The sequence below is a fragment of the Dermacentor silvarum genome, unplaced genomic scaffold (assembly GCF_013339745.2).
Source record: "Dermacentor silvarum isolate Dsil-2018 unplaced genomic scaffold, BIME_Dsil_1.4 Seq194, whole genome shotgun sequence".
NCBI classification, from domain to species: domain Eukaryota; kingdom Metazoa; phylum Arthropoda; class Arachnida; order Ixodida; family Ixodidae; genus Dermacentor; species Dermacentor silvarum.
In genome coordinates this window covers 36,034-52,785 of record NW_023605837.1, presented here as the reverse complement: position 1 = coordinate 52,785, position 16,752 = coordinate 36,034, and the positions used below count along the sequence as shown (strand labels likewise).

General features: G+C 43.9%; 1 protein-coding gene across 1 annotated transcript; it reads left to right on the top strand.

Moving 5' to 3' along the window:
- Positions 1 to 1,768: 1,768 nt before the first annotated feature.
- Positions 1,769 to 16,012, top strand: LOC119434720 (c-Myc-binding protein-like). Its single transcript, XM_037701804.2, has 5 exons — positions 1,769 to 1,932; positions 2,296 to 2,377; positions 3,786 to 3,834; positions 6,539 to 6,665; positions 14,747 to 16,012. Exons 1-5 carry the CDS (start codon positions 1,918 to 1,920, stop codon positions 14,795 to 14,797), a joined length of 324 nt encoding a protein of 107 aa, XP_037557732.1. The 5' UTR covers positions 1,769 to 1,917; the 3' UTR covers positions 14,798 to 16,012.
- Positions 16,013 to 16,752: the final 740 nt, after the last annotated feature.

The following is a 16,752-nucleotide window of genomic DNA, read 5'->3' as shown; positions in this document are numbered from 1 at the left end:
AGCTGTTGCGTGTATAATATGCGGTGCGTATTATCTTGCTAATTTTTGTTCCGCTGCCTTGCGCTTATATATATAGGAGAGAAAAAGAGATACGTTTATTAAATTAAAAAAAGTACATGCATTAAAAGGCAAAGCCAGTGGTTTTTCCGGTGAGGTGCCTATAGATTATGAGACGAGATGTTTCGCGGGATAGTTATTTTTCGCGTGTTTACTTAGTAGAAGGTTCTTCTGGGCGTCTTTCGTTGTGAAATAAATGAATAGCATTACCCTACAGCCGATCTAAACGCCGAATCGTCGCGTTTTTTTTTTTTTTTTTTTTTTTTTTTTCTTTTTTTAGAAGGCATTGAGCAGAACGACAGTGTCGACTAGGACGGTCTGCTCTAACAATGGGCCGGCACGGCCTTAAATATGGTCGGGGTGCCCGGCTCGCCAGTCCATCGTTGGGCACAAGATGGGACAAATTTCTTTCACACGGGAAAGCAGGCGCTGCGGACCCTGGACGCTCGCTTGATCGCCTGCACATGTTTGCGGGCGCGAAAGACATAATTGTGTCTTAGAAGATGCCCCCAAACGCGATGAATTGCCGTTGGAAGGGAAGCTTGGTTGCCTTCACACGTTTGCAGGGCGAAATGTTTCCTCGTTTCCCTGAAACCGCCCCGAAACTCAACCAGTTGTCCTTGAGGTGGCCCTTCCGGGTTGTTGGGCACAATGCCGGTTACCCGACGCCTTCGTTCGCTAAATCAATTGGTGCCTGTCTGCTGCTTAAGCGGCGAGCCGCGCGGTGGTTCGGTGCGTTACTTGACTGACATAATTCAGACTCGACTGCTTCACACACTTGAGTTCCTTCACTAGCCTCGGCGTGCGTTTTCCACGCCTACTATGTGCAATGTGCATATTCCGAAACCCCCGCAGCAGACGCAATCAAAGCGAGCCGAGTCAATCTACCACTTGCCCATCACATGAGGGCCTATTTTCCATCATACCATTCCTCTAAATTTTTGATGACTATTACGACTATTTTTATGACTATTGTATGACTTTTTTCTAACCTTCAAGGTTGTCACGTGACGCTCCGACCTAGTTTTTTTACTTCCTGCATGTTTGGGGTCGGCCCGGGCCCCCCGTGCAGTGATCGGCTTTTACGGTATCGTGATAATCGATTCAGCAAGCTTTCAGCCGAATCAAGGGTTATTTCCGCTGGGAGGTAGTTGATAAGTATGAAACCGTGCGTCGAGGTAAGCCAAATATCGCAGCACACTGTGACAGGATCATTATATTAATAATTAAGCCTTCCCCCCGCAGTATATATACAGGGGATGAGTGGAAATCGTGAATGCGTTCTTCTGTGTTTTACTTTTCACACTGACTCAGCCGCAGCGATGCCTTCCAAATTTAAAGTAAGATCATTAATGTCATGATTTCTGCTGGTTTCCTTGCGGAAACATTCTGCAGTTTCATGAAGGGTACATTTGAGTAAATGGTGTTAGCCGTCTGCGAATTTTCACGAGCGCAAAGATAATAAACACTAATATGAGATAACTATCAGATATGGCTTCTTTGTAGACGCCTGCTAGCACGAAGAACAAAAATGAGCGCAAATGAATTACTACCTTGGTTGGAGGCGTTCTGTGTTACTACGTTACAATGCCGTCAATGGGTGCGTTCTTGGTGCACAGCCGTTCGAAAAAGCAACATTCTGACGTCATGCTCGCGGAGCTCGCACCGGTCGCACTGAGCTCTTTTATGCCAAGAAATCCAATCGACATCGCTTACTGAGTCACGTGGTACTGAAAGGTTAGCGTGGTTTGGTTTCTGTGTTGCCGTCTGGTCCGACAGCTTTCCCGGTTTTCCGTTAATCGCAACCAATTATTAAAGGTTTGGGTGAGCACTAGAGTCGCTCACCTTTCCTCCGCCTTCATGACATCGTATCGTGTACGTATCATCCTTTCTAGTTACGCTTGCCATACTTGCACGTAAACAGCTGTGACAGCTCATTGTTTTGGGAACTTCAGGCTGCTTCACACATTCACTCATAGAGCCATTAAAAAAAAAATAAGGAGATATGGCTTATTTGTAGTTGTACCGAGATTTTTGCTCGCGTCTTATTGTAACCATCAGTTGCCTGCGAAACGAAGGAGAGTTAGCAGCCCTTTCATACAGAAGTGGCTTGAGTTCATTATGCTTTCACGTGTTAGGTGTGGTTACTTTACGTTGAGTATTTAAAAGAAAAAGACTCACATACTCCTTCGGTAAAACTGTCTAATCAAGTCTGAGACGTTTTATTCTCATTTGCAGACGTTCGCGCCTGTGGACTCCAAGAAAGAGGAGTTCCGGAAGTACCTGGAAAAAAGTGGAGTGTTTGAAAGACTGACAATAGGTGAACTGCATTCAAATGATTTGGGCGTGGTGACGTGTGGTATCCGCACACGGTTATGACATCGACACTTGGTAGAACATTAAGGTGCAGTTTGGAAGCTTTGGTGACGCCTTGTAGTTGCTTCACGTTGTCACACAAAAGGATATGTCATTTCAATTAAATGAGTTGTTTTAAAGACATCGTCAGAAGCGTCATGAAAGGGTGTGACGATTGTTTAACAGTGGATGAACAAAAGAATCCTGAGCCAACGTTTCGGCAAGAGGAGTTGTATTTGTCAGGGCAACAGCAGCAGTTGCCCTGTCAAGACAAGTGAGTGCTCGGGCTCGTCGTATTTATTACCTGTGCGTGTGTTTGTTTCGCACTCGAATTATTTTGCTAACAAGACAAGAAAGGCCCCCTTCCTTGTCAATATGTTGCTTCGTTCAACTTTTTCACCCACTGTGGATCAATGAAAGTCTACATCATTCTGTGAGCTCTCCGTCTTGCCTGGACGGCTGATTGTTGTGGCATAATGTATGTATAAGGTCGTTTGCACTCCAGTGCTGTCTCATAAGTCTTAATAAATTTCAACGGAAGCACATTAATTTGCATGAAATAACTTATAGGTCAGCTTGTATGGCCTAAATTATTACTGGAAGGAGCTCTTTTGGTTTTATAGTTCAAGCATTACAATATATAACACTTACAGACAAAAATGTGCAGAATTTTGTCTGTTTAACAAATGGTGGTTTAAATTGTTGATAATTTGCAAATATCTGTCGTGCTTTGTGAATGTTATGGCTGCTGATGCTTACTCGAGGCCTGCAGCTTTTCTGAATATTACATGAGCAATTTATCACTACTATGTCCTATAAATGCCACATATGATCTGTGAACTAATCTGGCTGCACACCACTGGGAATTGATTCAGTGGATATAGAGCACTGGTGGTGCAAGTGCCGCATATTGCGAGCACCTTGAGCCGTGAGGTGGAGGCTTTGTTGTAAGCTTACACTTAATTACTCAGTGATGTGGTGTATTACACTGCATCCTTTTCAGTTCAGCCCAAGTTTCCAGTGAGTACTTTTAGTCTATTGCCAACAGATTTCCATGGTATTGTGTTATGACTGATGCTTGCTTGTTCACCAACTTGCACAAAGAGACCTTGTTTGCTAACAGAACAAGGTTTCTGTGTGGAAGTCTAAATATCTAACCTCTTTGCCGACACCACTTCTGTTGGCATTCTGCTTTTCTTTCCTTAGTATGGACTTTTAGCCATTGATTTGCTTTTTAGCAGTCAAATAACTACTGTAGTCCCAACCTTCCACATGGAAGTGATGGCACTTCTCTTAATTTGTCAATATTGAATACAGGTTTGTTGGTGCCTGAATCATTGTCCCAAAATCTCTTGTTCTCATTTTTCTTTCAGCACTTGTGAGCCTCTTTGAAGAGCAGGAAAGGCCAGAAAATGCAATTGCGTATCCTTTTATCTGAAAGCTTCCACACACAATGATGACTCACTGGTACAGGTTGTAGGTTTGGTTTCTGGCTACTGTGGTCACATTCCTATTACTATTGAATCAGTTTGAATGCAAAAGCACCTGCCTTTTGCATTATTAATTTGTATTAAAGTGACTCTTTGCTGGTGCCATCTTCTCAGCCAAAATGGTATTTGTATTTTTACTAGTGTACTTGCTGTTTATGTTAAGTGTTTGCTTTTACATGAATTGATGATACTATGCTTACATTATTTACGTTGTTTACATTGTGTATGTTCACTCATGATTGCTATGTATGCCTTTCATGCATTGCCTCCTTACTACTATGCCACACTTGGGCTCTCTAAGATATTTTTAAATCATAATAAAAAAATAAAAAGAATAGATACCTCCACACAGTTGCCTTTCCTAGTTTCTCAAATATGTCTTGTATGAATAGACTTGATAAGACCCAGACAGTTTATGTGGTTCCTTGCACGTTTTCACCTGTTTCACTTGGTCTTCAAAACTTAAACTCTCCTATTGTCATTTTTACCTGACTGGATGCTACTATGCTTCATTCAGTTAAAAGAGAATGCCTCACCGTTGTGTTAGCATCCTGCTGATAACATTACCACCTTGGCAAGCTACCAGTTGCACATAGGTTGTTTGCAGGTCTGCACTGCACATGTGCATGTGGTGCCTGGCAACTGTGCTACGGGTGGTAGGTCAGTAATGCTGTGCTAAAATGTTCTAAGTTACAGTGCTTTTTTTTTCTATAGCTTTACAAATCTGTTTGAGCATTTTTGACTGGTTTTTCAATGCACATAGATTATTGGGCAAGTTGGTATTGTATCTTAACCCTTTAACCCCCAAGCCTGTGCTGTACCTGTCTTGCCAGTTTGTACCAATACTGCTAAAATACAAATCCTGTTCTTGTGCAGTGCACATTTCTTACAGGAGAGTTTGCTGTGAGGCTGGTTGGTCTGTGGTAATCAGATCACAACTGGAAACAGCGCAAAGCACAATGTCTCTTGTTTTGTGTTTTGTGCTCTTTTTTGTTCTGGGCACTTTTCTTTGCTCTGCAGTGATCAGCCATGCGCAGCAGCTCATTCCACCAGCAGCTGCTGGCTTAGGGCTCTTGTGCATATAATTTTATAGTTTACATTTGTTTTGCAGTCATGAGTGTAGTGAATATTATTGGACACCTTTATGTATATTGAGAAAAGCTCTCTGCTGATGTCTTACTCAATGTTTTGATTGAATACAAGGGATAAACCTTTGTTTTTAATGAAAATATCATGTGCATAAAATGTACAAAGTAAAAAAGAAATTGTACATTTTGTGCACTTTTCCAGGAAACAACTTGGAAGTTAAAGGGATAAATGTATAAGTACCATGGTGCAGAGGCAAAGAAAAAAAATGTAAAAAATCTCAGAACTACGGGTGTTCAAATAGCAAAATTTCAAATCAAATCGAATATGAATATTAGTAAAATGACCTTTGAATATCAAATCTAATAACTAACATTTCATATTTCTAAACAAAGTGAAATATAAAGGTTATTTGGAGTTTGCTTGTTCACAAAATGCTCATTTACGTAGTTTGATACATCTTGTACTGTTAACAACTGCTTATGTCAACTGCAAAGCTTGTAAATCAGAAAAAAAAATGATTGGTGCACAACAATGACAGTAATGACACGAGAAAGAACAGTAGGTTACCAAATGGCATAGTCGTCTGTGGTGCTTGTTGCCGGAGCTAAGTGCAGCACTATAGCTCTGCAGTCAAGGAATTTAAACATGGTGAGATTGGCCAAATAATAAATTGCTTCACCTAAATAAATACGACAGTTATGGGATCCCTAAGGCGAGGCATGCTTATTTAACGAATGGAAACCATTGTGCCGAAGTGATCTCTTTTAGGGGTTCGCTCAAGAGCTGGTTTGGCTGCACCTACGTCATTGCTCTTGCAGCAAAATTATTCAGAAGGGCCTCCGTTTGGCATTGGTCTTTCTCCCTGGAAACTCCTATAACTGGGTGGCACAACGGGCACGTGCGCGGTGTGCCACCCCCTGGCTACACCACTGCTAAGATCATATGCTGCGTGACACCTGCGGTTTAACAGATCTTACACGTTTTGCTGGCATGGCCGCGAGTGATGCTGGCCAACACTCCCACAGCTTGATTGTAAATATGTTTAAATAAATACCAGCATGAAATGTGTGGTAGAAGAGAGTGCATTTCATGCATAGGTTGTGGGTTTGACTCCCACCTGTGGCAAGCTGTCTTCTTTATTTTCCTTTTCGTCATGAGGAATATGAAGCGTATATCAAAGTTTAACCCTCATTCATAATTAATTCTGCAGTACAATAAAAGAATTGTTAATTCACCCTATGTTTTCCTTAACTTGATCTGTTGGCATCAAGGGATTGTTACTAAAAGTTGTGCCCCTTGGATCCTCTGGTTCTGACCAAACTTCATCTGTTGCGCACATTCTTGACATATTGGGTGGGTTTACTCCTCATGTTAAAGGTGTGCTGCTGGATCTCTTAGAGAAGGCCAGGTGCTTGGATTAATCCAGAAGCCTTTACTACATTGTCCCTTTTAGTGCTTGTATGTGTGTTGGTGACATAAAAATCTGTCAGCCTGAATGCTTGCAACACTCTCCTGTGGCTATTGTCCTTGACTGTCTCTTCTAATAGCTATGTCAAAGCACGTCTTGATCCTGAGAATACGGAAGCCAGCACTGAGGCTATGAAGCAAGAGCTCGAGCAAGTGCGGAGGCAACTGGAAGACCTCCAAATAGAGCACAATCATCTGAAGATGCAGGTATGGCTTTTACAGCGAAGCTGTATATGGCTAGCAGATTCGTCCGTCTGTCGCCTGTACGCAGAAACTATCACCATCAGCTATGGCTCGAGCGTCGTCGTCATCTTTCACAGCTGGCACGTTGGCGCCCCTCAGCGCAACTGCGCGAATGCACTCATGTCATTGCTCCCCCGTTCGTCGTCTTCTTCCACAGCAGGCTTCGTTGCCGCTCATCATTCCAGCGTAGAATTTCACTTCTCTTCTGTCATCGTAATGGCGAGGCCGCGTTTACGGGGGTATGAGCCATTGCTTAAAGGCAATGGCTTTCATTGCCTTACGTGACTGACAAATTTAATTTTGAAGAACCACAAGTGGCAATGCCACAATGGCGGAATGCGGGCACACCGTCAGCGACGTTGTTTTCTCCGTTGCGGCTGAATGTGTGTGTAACCTCATTAAGAAACACAGACATAATCAATAATTGAGAAAGACTTTAATGTACTGTTGGGATTAACCCAGGGACAAACACTGGGGCTGCACGTTTCAACTACACTGGTTAACCATCTGTACGGAGTGCTTGGGTGGTGATCCTTTTTTTTAACACTTCTCTACAAGGCACATTATTGAAAAGCCATTCTTCTTCTTTCTGGGGTTTTACGTGCCGAAACCAGTTCTGATTATGAGGCACGCCGTAGTGGAGGGCTCCGGAGTAATTTTGACCACCTGGGGTTCTTTAACGTGCACTACAACGCAAGCACACGGGCGTTTTTGCATTTCGCCTCCATCGAAATGCAGCCGCCGCGGCCGTGATTCGATCCCGCGATCTCGTGCTTAGCAGCGCAACACCTTAGCTGACTGAGCCACCCTGGCAGGTATTAAAAAGCCATCTTAACATTTCTGCATTAAGACGTCTTTGTCTCTGCTTCAGTCCTGCATGTTGCGGGAAGCTGCCTGTCAAGCCATCATAATTGCTGCCGTCATTGTAGTCGCACACACCTAGATCGTACGCACAGTTGTTTGTCTTACATGGACACATTGTTCCATCTGATAATAGTACTTTGCGCAATCCGAAATACAGCTACCTGCAACATGCCTTGCATAGCATTGATTCCTACAATGTGTGTAATCTGTAATATATCTCTGTCTAATGCTAGTGAAGGGACAACCAGCTATCATCATTTCCACTGTCAGCAAATAGGAAGAAAACAAGCTAGTGTATGTTATTTAGAATGTAATCTAAAATTTGAATGTTTGTAGATAAGTTCTGTACATGTAGAGTCCAGGGTAGCTCACAACAAGCACAATAAGTATATAGCTTAAAGTTTTAAAGGATTGCTTTCATGCATTTATTTTAGGAGCAGACATGAAGCTTTGTTGATGTGTGTGTTTCAGAAAGGGAGTGGGAAGGATTTCAGTGTTCACTGCATAGCCAGCTAGGCACTGTCAAATCAAAACATCTGCTGAAGCTGACCCGCTCAGGTGTTCACTGTTTCTTCCGTAACTTGCTATTTCAAAACTAACCGGTACTATTGACAAAGATGCTCAAGAACAAGTTAGGACTCCGTTTCATATTAATGCTGCAGAAGCTACCTAAGTAGTGTGGTCATAGTACAGTGTAGGCCGCTTACAACGTAAGTCGTCGGAGTCGCGAATATCCGCACTATAACCAAAGCAACAATTTTCAAGGCCCGCACATATGCAAAACATGTGCACCGAGCCGCCACACATATGCGACAGTCGGGGAATGCGGCTAGAACGTTTGCATTTAATTTACAGTCGAATCTCAATAGTTCGAACCAAATCACGCGGCGGCGCCTCCGACCGGCATTGCTCCGGCACCGCCATAGAGTAAAAGCTTAGGAGAGACCCCTCAATGTCCCGCGCGAAAAAAACACACAAAAAAGGGGGGGGGAAAATGCGGTGGAAATTTCACTCTCTCTCAAATGGCAAGGTCGCCGATTCTGCGTTGCGCCGGAACATGCGTGTATGTGCCAACGTCTCAGTCACGCTACTGTAGCCACGCGTAGAAAATGGCAGTGAACCCTTCTTTCGCCTTTATGCTTCCTCTACTTTCTAGTCACGTGTTGACCTTGCACGCTGCGGCTACGGCGCAGAGGGAAGCAGCGGCGCTGTCCCAGGCCGGCCAACGAAACTGCCCACGCCGGCAAATGCCCGCTTCCCGATAACGGCAGAAAACGAAACTTCGGGGAGCTGGCGCCGGGCCGGCTGGAGCTGTGGCGCCTGCATGGCGGCAGGCGCGCACGGTGACAGTCGAAAGTGAGGGAGCTACTAGAAAGTGCGAGGGAAGCCACCGAAGCGGCGGAGTTGCCAAGGCGTAATCCGCTTCCCTGCCGCCCTCCTCCCTCGCACTCCACGGTCTCCGCGTGCGCCCTTCGCTGTGCCGTGCCGGCGCCGCCCGCTCCCTGAAGTTCGTTTACTGCCGTTATCGTGAAGCCAGCGTTGGCCGGCGTTGGCAGTTTCGTGGCCCTCGCTCCCTAGGCGTGCAGTGACATTTCCCGACTCGCACTCAAGATTCTGGTTTCACCCTCACTGGCTGTTCATTCGCACCACGTGCCCTTCTCCTCCACTTCGTCTCTCTTTCTTCCTCGAGCACACCTTGGGGCGCCCGTTTGAAGGGAGCTTTCGCTGTCTCCGCTGACTTCCGTACCCCCAGGCAGCCGCGCCGTAACCGGTATTTCGTTTCTCGCAACTGCACTATAAGCGATACGTGTATACATGGAGTGCTATGGGAAAATTAATGGGAGTCTGAAAAGACCCCACTATATCCGGTCCTGCACTATAAGCGGTTACATTATAAGTGGTCTATACTGTAGTATCACGATGCATGTTTTGCAACGCAGTTGTTATTCATCTGCGACGCATTCTAAGGGAATAACTGCTTCATATATTTCAACTAGAATTTGCGGATGTAGGGCTACATCAAAACATATTGTTTTGGTCGCAAGTGCAAATGTTGCGGTGTGATAGCTTCCCTGGTGGGACTATGTCATGCTTTGTTACATAAAAGCATGAGACTTACTGTTACATCGAAGTACATGACACCTAGCTATATCTTCCTTTCGTATATGATGCACTGTTTTTGTGGTGCATTATTTTTCAGTCATGAATGCGAGAAGTAGCGCTGCATGCTATGTGTGAAACAGAGTATGGTCATTTTGTATGTTCACCGATGACTGCCACAGGAATCCCAAAGTGCTTTGTGAGACGTTTTTAAAAGAAATAAAGAAAAAATTGGGCTGTTTCACCCATAATGCGAAGCAGTGACATGATAGCTGCCAAATTGCCAGTTGAAGGTTTTACCTCCCAGCCACTCTGTTAATGCTGCTGCAAGGAAGAATGCTGTGCCTAGAGTGCGTGGTCATGCCACTAGCTGTTATGATTGGCTGACGCAGCGCTCTGCAGCGTATCATAAATATGATGGTTTGACTCAAACACTGAGAGGAGGCATAGGACACAGGATCAGCACGCAAGGACTTGGACAATTGAGTGACGAAACTGTTCTGTAGCATGTTTGCAAGATATGCTTGCCACACGTGATACACACCTTGTCCTGGTCGCGGGATGTCAGTAAACAGTCCGCACCGTTCCCATGTGGGGTCAGCAATGCAGCCTCCGCAGGGCTGCCAGCACAGGCCTCTCACCAGCCCGACTGCTTCGGGCAGCAGGATAGCTTGCTGTGGAGACTAGCATGGCCCACGAATGTCAGCAATGAGATGGCAGGCTGTGGACATGAGCATCATCTCGACTGCCCAGACGTGTGAGCTGCCGAGGACTTCAGATAGCTGAATCGCAGTGACCATTGGAGGAGCCGCCTCTTGGTGTCCCGGCACCTGTTGTCACTGAATCTAATGCTACCAGTAGCTCAGCAGCGACCATAGCTTCCTACACTAGGGGAAACTCTAGTGCTCTGATTGTTCAGCTACCATGGCAGTGATGGACAATATGCATGGATTTGTCTAATCTTTATGCTTGTGGCTTCAGATGTTCCTGTGGGGTAATATATTATGATTTATGTTTCTAAATTTCCAAGCAATCATATTTTTTAAATGGATTGTAATGAAGAAGAGTAGCCTGCGCCTCAGCAGCATCGCCACCGGCAGGGGCTCATGGTTCGCCTGCGTCTGCTGCTAATAAACCTCTTGACAATAAAATAAACCTCTAGATGCTGCTGAGGTGCAGGCTACTCTTCTTCATTACAGCATAAAGACAATGAGCTTCTTGCACATGTTTAATAATTGCCAATTGTTGCATTTATAATTCAATATTTTGTTGAAAATGATTTATTTGCAAAGTCACGAAGCCATTTTAAGCCAGGACAGAAGTTTAGGCAAATCCATGTAGTTGCCACCATTGCCATGCTGGCTACAGCGTTACACCTACAGCTCTCATAGACACTAGCGCAAGAGTTGTCTGTGGTAATTTTTGTAGAAAACTCTACGGCAGTAATCACATGCGCAACAAATCTTGTACCACGCTACATGTGGCACGGGAACATTAAAGACTTATTTCATTACGCGTTCAAATCTGGTGCGCTGCGATGGCCACTCCTCAAAAATTCAAACGAAGCCAGTAGTAACAAGTGAAAGGCAGAATAGGTAACAGGAGCAAGAAAATACTGTCTAATTTCTCCACCACCTGGTAGCGGCACTTCCACACTTGAAGATGACTTGAGCATCTTGTTGAAAGGAGATTGCTTATGTACATATGGAAATCTTTACTCCAACTGATACCGCATGAAAAAGTGCAAGGAGTACTGGGCATAATACTGTGCCAGCTATCGCGTTACTGCTGCTAATAATGAGTGAGACTAAAATTTTCTTTTATTACAGCAATAGCTGTTATAGGCTCACTCCCCTGGTTGTTTGATGTTTGAAATACTGTAAATTTGATAAAATCTGAATAAATCCAGCAGTAAAAAGATGAGTTGCTTTAGTAGAGACCAGTGGCTAAGTCGGGATAGCTAAGAGGAGGAAGAGAAGCAGTCTTTCCTCTTCACCATTGGGAGGCGCAACTTTAGAAACGAATGTGACTTGCACTTCTTTTACTTCTCGGAACGGAAATTGCTTGCTCGTGCCTGCAAATGTTCACTCTAACAAGCACCGTATAAAACAGTCTAAGGCTTACTGCACACTATACTTCGCCAGCTATAGTGTTACTGCTTCGCATTGTGGGCGGTACTAATTTTTCAAAACGCACAACTCGCAAAGTACAAACCTCAGAACGGGTAATGCCAGCTCATGTACGCATTGGTAAAAGCACTGAGCACTGTATGCTCCTTCTGTTCAGTGCCATTGAGTCATACTATCTCAAGGGCCAGCATGGCATTTCTTGGCACAGGCAGCAGAGTTCAGAAAACTGATGGTACATTCAAATGAGTCCTACCTTTCTCCGACATGGTTTGCAGTAATGCGGATGCCTCTTGATACTGGAGCCAGAAAAAGCATGCCTGAGCTGGACATTCAACTGCTCCCGGAGCAGTTGGAATTCTGCTCCCGTTGCACAATCGGAATTCTGTCGGATCTCAATCGCGCACGATGCTCTGAATGAACCTGACGAATGTATTCAGAGAACTCCATTTCGACCAGTCGAATGGACCATCAGTTTGGACTTTGCAACTGTTAATAATGCATTTGCATGTTCCTATGAGCTGTTCAAAGAACTGTGCGTGCTCCAGTAAATGATGCAAATTTTTATTATTAAAGGGGGCAGTGTGTGCAACCATCTCCTGTCCAGAGTAAACCAGCACACCATTGTGAAATGGACAGTTCTTTATGATCTACTCCTTGCCACTTTGTATTCAATTTTTTTCTAGTGGCGTGCTGACAAGGTAGTTCTCGCGTTTCTCTGCAAACTTTCGGCATTCACAGCCACAGTCTGTCTGGCAAATAAAGCACTGGTAGCCTCAAAATATGCAGTATCACGTTTTCTCATGACAGAATCATTTGGCATATCGTCGGTTTCCAGAGTGAGCGCTGCGGAGGCAGAGGAACTAGCGATAGCGTTAGCCATCACGACGAGACCGCACTGGGATTGCTTTATAGTTCTGACGGACTCTCATACGGCATGCAGAAATTATTCCAGGGCCAAAATTTCCAGGGCTGCACATCGCATTCTCAATGGAGCACACCAGCTGCCACCATACATACAAATCGTGTGGACTCCGGGGCATGAGTCCTTACGCGGCAATCAGCAGGCACACGCCTACGCCCGGGTGCCGCGAGATGACTGCGCCGAGCAGTTCCAACCAGAGCCCATACCATTAATCTACACTCACATCCAACAACATCATCGCCTTTCACAAAGAACACTACCCCCACCGCATAATGCTCTTACGCGAGAGGAAGCCGTAATATGGCGGAAACTCCAAACAAACACATATCCACATTTGAGTCTTTACCACGCCATACACCCTGTGCTGTATTCCTATAAATGTCCACACTGTGATCAATGTGCAACGCTTTACCACATGGTATGGGCTTGCGTAAACACACCACAGCTCACACCCATAACACGCCCCACCACACGGCAATGGGAGGCAGTGCTGTCCAGCTCCGACTCGACGAACCAGCTCAACCTGGTCAATCGAGCGAGAAGGGCAGCTAAGGCCGCTGGACTCCTGGACTGAGGGGACCACCCACTGCAGAGCGGAGGAGCTACCTACGCTCGCGTGCTCTTTGGATTGAAGTTTATTCTCTCTCTCTCTCTGCAGTCGTCGAGTAGGATCTAGTCATGTTTGCGTGTGCACACTAACACCATGCTTGTTAATTCAGTTGATAAGCGAATGTGTCCAAGTTTATTCAGCCGATAAAACTACTATCCTTACTCTGTGTAGCTCTCTACTAATTTGCTATTGCAATTGATGCTTCGCCTTTCGGGCGAAACTGCGACTTTTTGGGGGGACATCTTTATGAGTATGTCGGGCATAATTATTTTTGAACGACCTGCGTCCGACTTGCAGCACAATGTCAGTGGCGCAGCCGCTAGACTCAATGTGGTCACATTTGACGCATTGTAACTTTATCAGTACCCAAATAATGCAACATTTTTTACGCACAGTGATAGACAACGTCCTTGACTTCAACCAGAGTAATGTTAAAAAAAATTAAAAATGGCCTTTTTCAGAAAACTATTTTCAAATTTCAATGTTTTTGGCAAACTACCTATCTTTCAGTGCAATCTTTAAATATAACGGTACTTGACAAAGCAACGCAAATTACTTCGAAAGAATGTGAAAACTTAGAAGTTCATGGGCACCGAGTTTTATTATCCTCACTTTAATTAGTTTAGAGCAATAAATTCCTGAATTACAGGTATTTTGGTCAGTTTACCATGTTTGTGATTTCTTTCTTCTTGGAATTCCTTCCATACCAAGTATAATAAAATACTCATAAGGTAGCATTTTACTTGTTCTTTGTGGGGAAAAAATATTGTGATCGAGAAGTGTACCATTGTTTCTCTATGCGCGCTCAAAGTTCAGAAATCGCATAACTGGCGGAAAGCGTTTTCAACGGCCGAAATTTGTGCTTTTTTTTTTTTTTTGAGGCGAACAAAATATTTTTCCACAAAACCTAGTTAAGAATCACTGTTCTGGGCCCAGAACCTGCGCCTAAAGTAAATTTAATCAAAAACGGGAATGGTGACCAGGAGGACCACCTGTGCGTTCTTATCTGGATTCACCCAGCTCCTTGTCCCATGCATGCCTACTTCTTCATCCTGTTTTCTGCTTAGAGAGAAAAAGTACTATGTGAAGAACAGACCACTAGCTGCCTTGATTAAAGTGCTGTCTTTCACCGTGGTGTTTCCAAGTTTCTTTGAAAAATCATTACTTTGTTGTTTTCTATGCGAGTGTCATACTTTCTTAGCTTGGTCCTTAGCAAAATGTGTATAGTATGCGAGCATGTTCTCAGTGCATCATAAATATTCAGTCTAGTCTGACAGCTTCTTTTGAAATAGTGTAGTTGTCTGAAGGGTGCGGAAGTCCCACACGAACTGAACATGTGCTTGCTTGAAACATTGGTCTGGCTATGTGTGTTTTTATTGATTATTAGATTGATTGATTTGGTTCCCCTTTTTTCCCACAGATTGCCAAGGGCGAAGTGGAAGAGGCAATTGTTGCAGAGCCTGAATTGTAGTCATCTGTTGGCAGCATATTGAAGGGAAATTGTTACGCGTCTCTCTTTCAAAACGTGTTGCTATTTTGATGGGAGCATTAGCTCCTGCTTAGGTGTGCTTCTCGCAGATGAAGCAAGCATGTACCTAACATCCAATACCTTGAAGGGAGAGAAATCTAACAATTTTGGCCTTGGGCTTTCCGTCCATGACATGTGCCTCCCTCAGTTCACTACACATTGTGCCAGCACTCCCGACTATGAATTCTGCTTCTGAGTTAGCTGCAATGTTGATCCCAGACTGGCTTGCATGCATATTACTATACTTCGCCGTGGAGGCAGCTTGTAGAAGACGAGGGAGGAGTAGCGAAAAGTTTCTCTGCGCTATTGCGCTGGAATTTTTTAATTAGACATTGATCACGCCAGTGGCTAAGCAAGACACATAATGCGTGATGTCTGACATTGCACAATCTGCAGGTACTATATATAGCTTTACTTTTTTAAAAGCTCGCAATACTGCTAAAATAAGGATTATCGTCATCAGATCTGCCCTCACAGCCTGCTGGGCATCACTAATGCATGAAGTTGTGGCTCATCTGTGGTTGAAAATCTTGTTGAGTCCCGGTAGTGCAATCCACTCTATCAACTTCTTTTTTTTTTGGGGCATGCCAGTTTGTGATAGTTGGAAGATTTTTAGCCTTAAGGATTTTATGTGTAAACGATATGAAAAATGCTTAAGCAAGCTCTTTTAAGCAATGTGGCATTTGATTAGGAATTTCTGGAACATGTCGGCAAGTAACAGCTGCACTAGTATAAGCTTCGCTCCTTTTCGTTTTCCAAGCAGCAGTATTACATTCAGTCAGCCAGGAGTGCTGGACATAGTCACCTGTATGTATGGTAGTAGATATTTTTGCATTTAGTTTGTTTTCAAATCTAGTGATTGCATGTGGCCACCTATCAGTGGCTCTGTAGATGTGTTCAGACAGAACCTGCTATGGTAGTGAGGAGCCCACAGTCAATCAGTACTTGTAGTACTTATTTTGGTGGAAAAAGTCTTCCTTGATATTTGTTAAAAGAGATCTGTTATTTTGTCTGTTATTTACTGCAGTAACGGGGGACTGCAATATGTGTGCCGTTGAGGTTGTCCTGGTTACCGTTTCTGTATCCTGTTTTGAAAGTGATAAGCATCGAGTCGTTCCTTTTTTTTGAGCTCACAATAAACTTGATTGTGATGAGACAGTGCCCAGCCTGCTCTACGTCTGACTATGTTGAGTAGAACACAGATATGTTGAATTCAGGGACAAAAATTATACAGTTAAGGACTTCTCCAACCAAAAAAAGTGGGATTTGTCAAGCCCAACATTTCAAATCAACTATGCTCCTTCCGCGAGCGTTAAACAATGGATGGTGGTTTATATACTTGGTAATATGAAGATCTCAGCCACCATCCGTCATGTAATAATAATAATACCTTTACTAAAGAGACGTGAATATACATAATTCAGGCTTATCAAAGCCACAGAGGACTTGGCTGGCAGGGCCTGGCAGACAGTGAAAAACTACATGTGGTATTTGCGAAATATTGCATTCAAAGTTTCAGCAAGACAAAGAGTGAAGGGAGACAGTAAAAGAAGTGTGGGAAAATTAACAAGATCAACAAGGTATGAACGACAACTTGACATAATAGTATTTATCATAACTGTATCAAACAGGAAATTGCAAGTAAATAAAATTGCGCCTCAGCGCCTTTCCAAGTTTAGTCTTGGAATCGGCAACAAGGATATATTATGGCAGTGAATAAAAAAAAAGGTACATAGAATGGTTTTATTATTTTTTTTCATACCTTGTTGAACACCTATGGATCCAATAACATTGCTTTGGCCTAAAACTGCAATGAACAACATATGGCATGTTAAAGTTGCTTGCCAAAATGTGCCTGAAAACAACCGTATTTTTCAAAGATCACTGAATTGAGAAAG

What these genes read in the sequence shown, in the direction of transcription:
- LOC119434720 (XM_037701804.2), top strand. An exon ending in AGGCCAGAAAATGCAATTGC is followed by an intron (nt 3,835 to 6,538) that starts GTATCCTTTTAT and finishes CTCTTCTAATAG; the next exon opens with CTATGTCAAAGCACGTCTTG. An exon ending in ACAATCATCTGAAGATGCAG is followed by an intron (nt 6,666 to 14,746) that starts GTATGGCTTTTA and finishes TTTTTCCCACAG; the next exon opens with ATTGCCAAGGGCGAAGTGGA.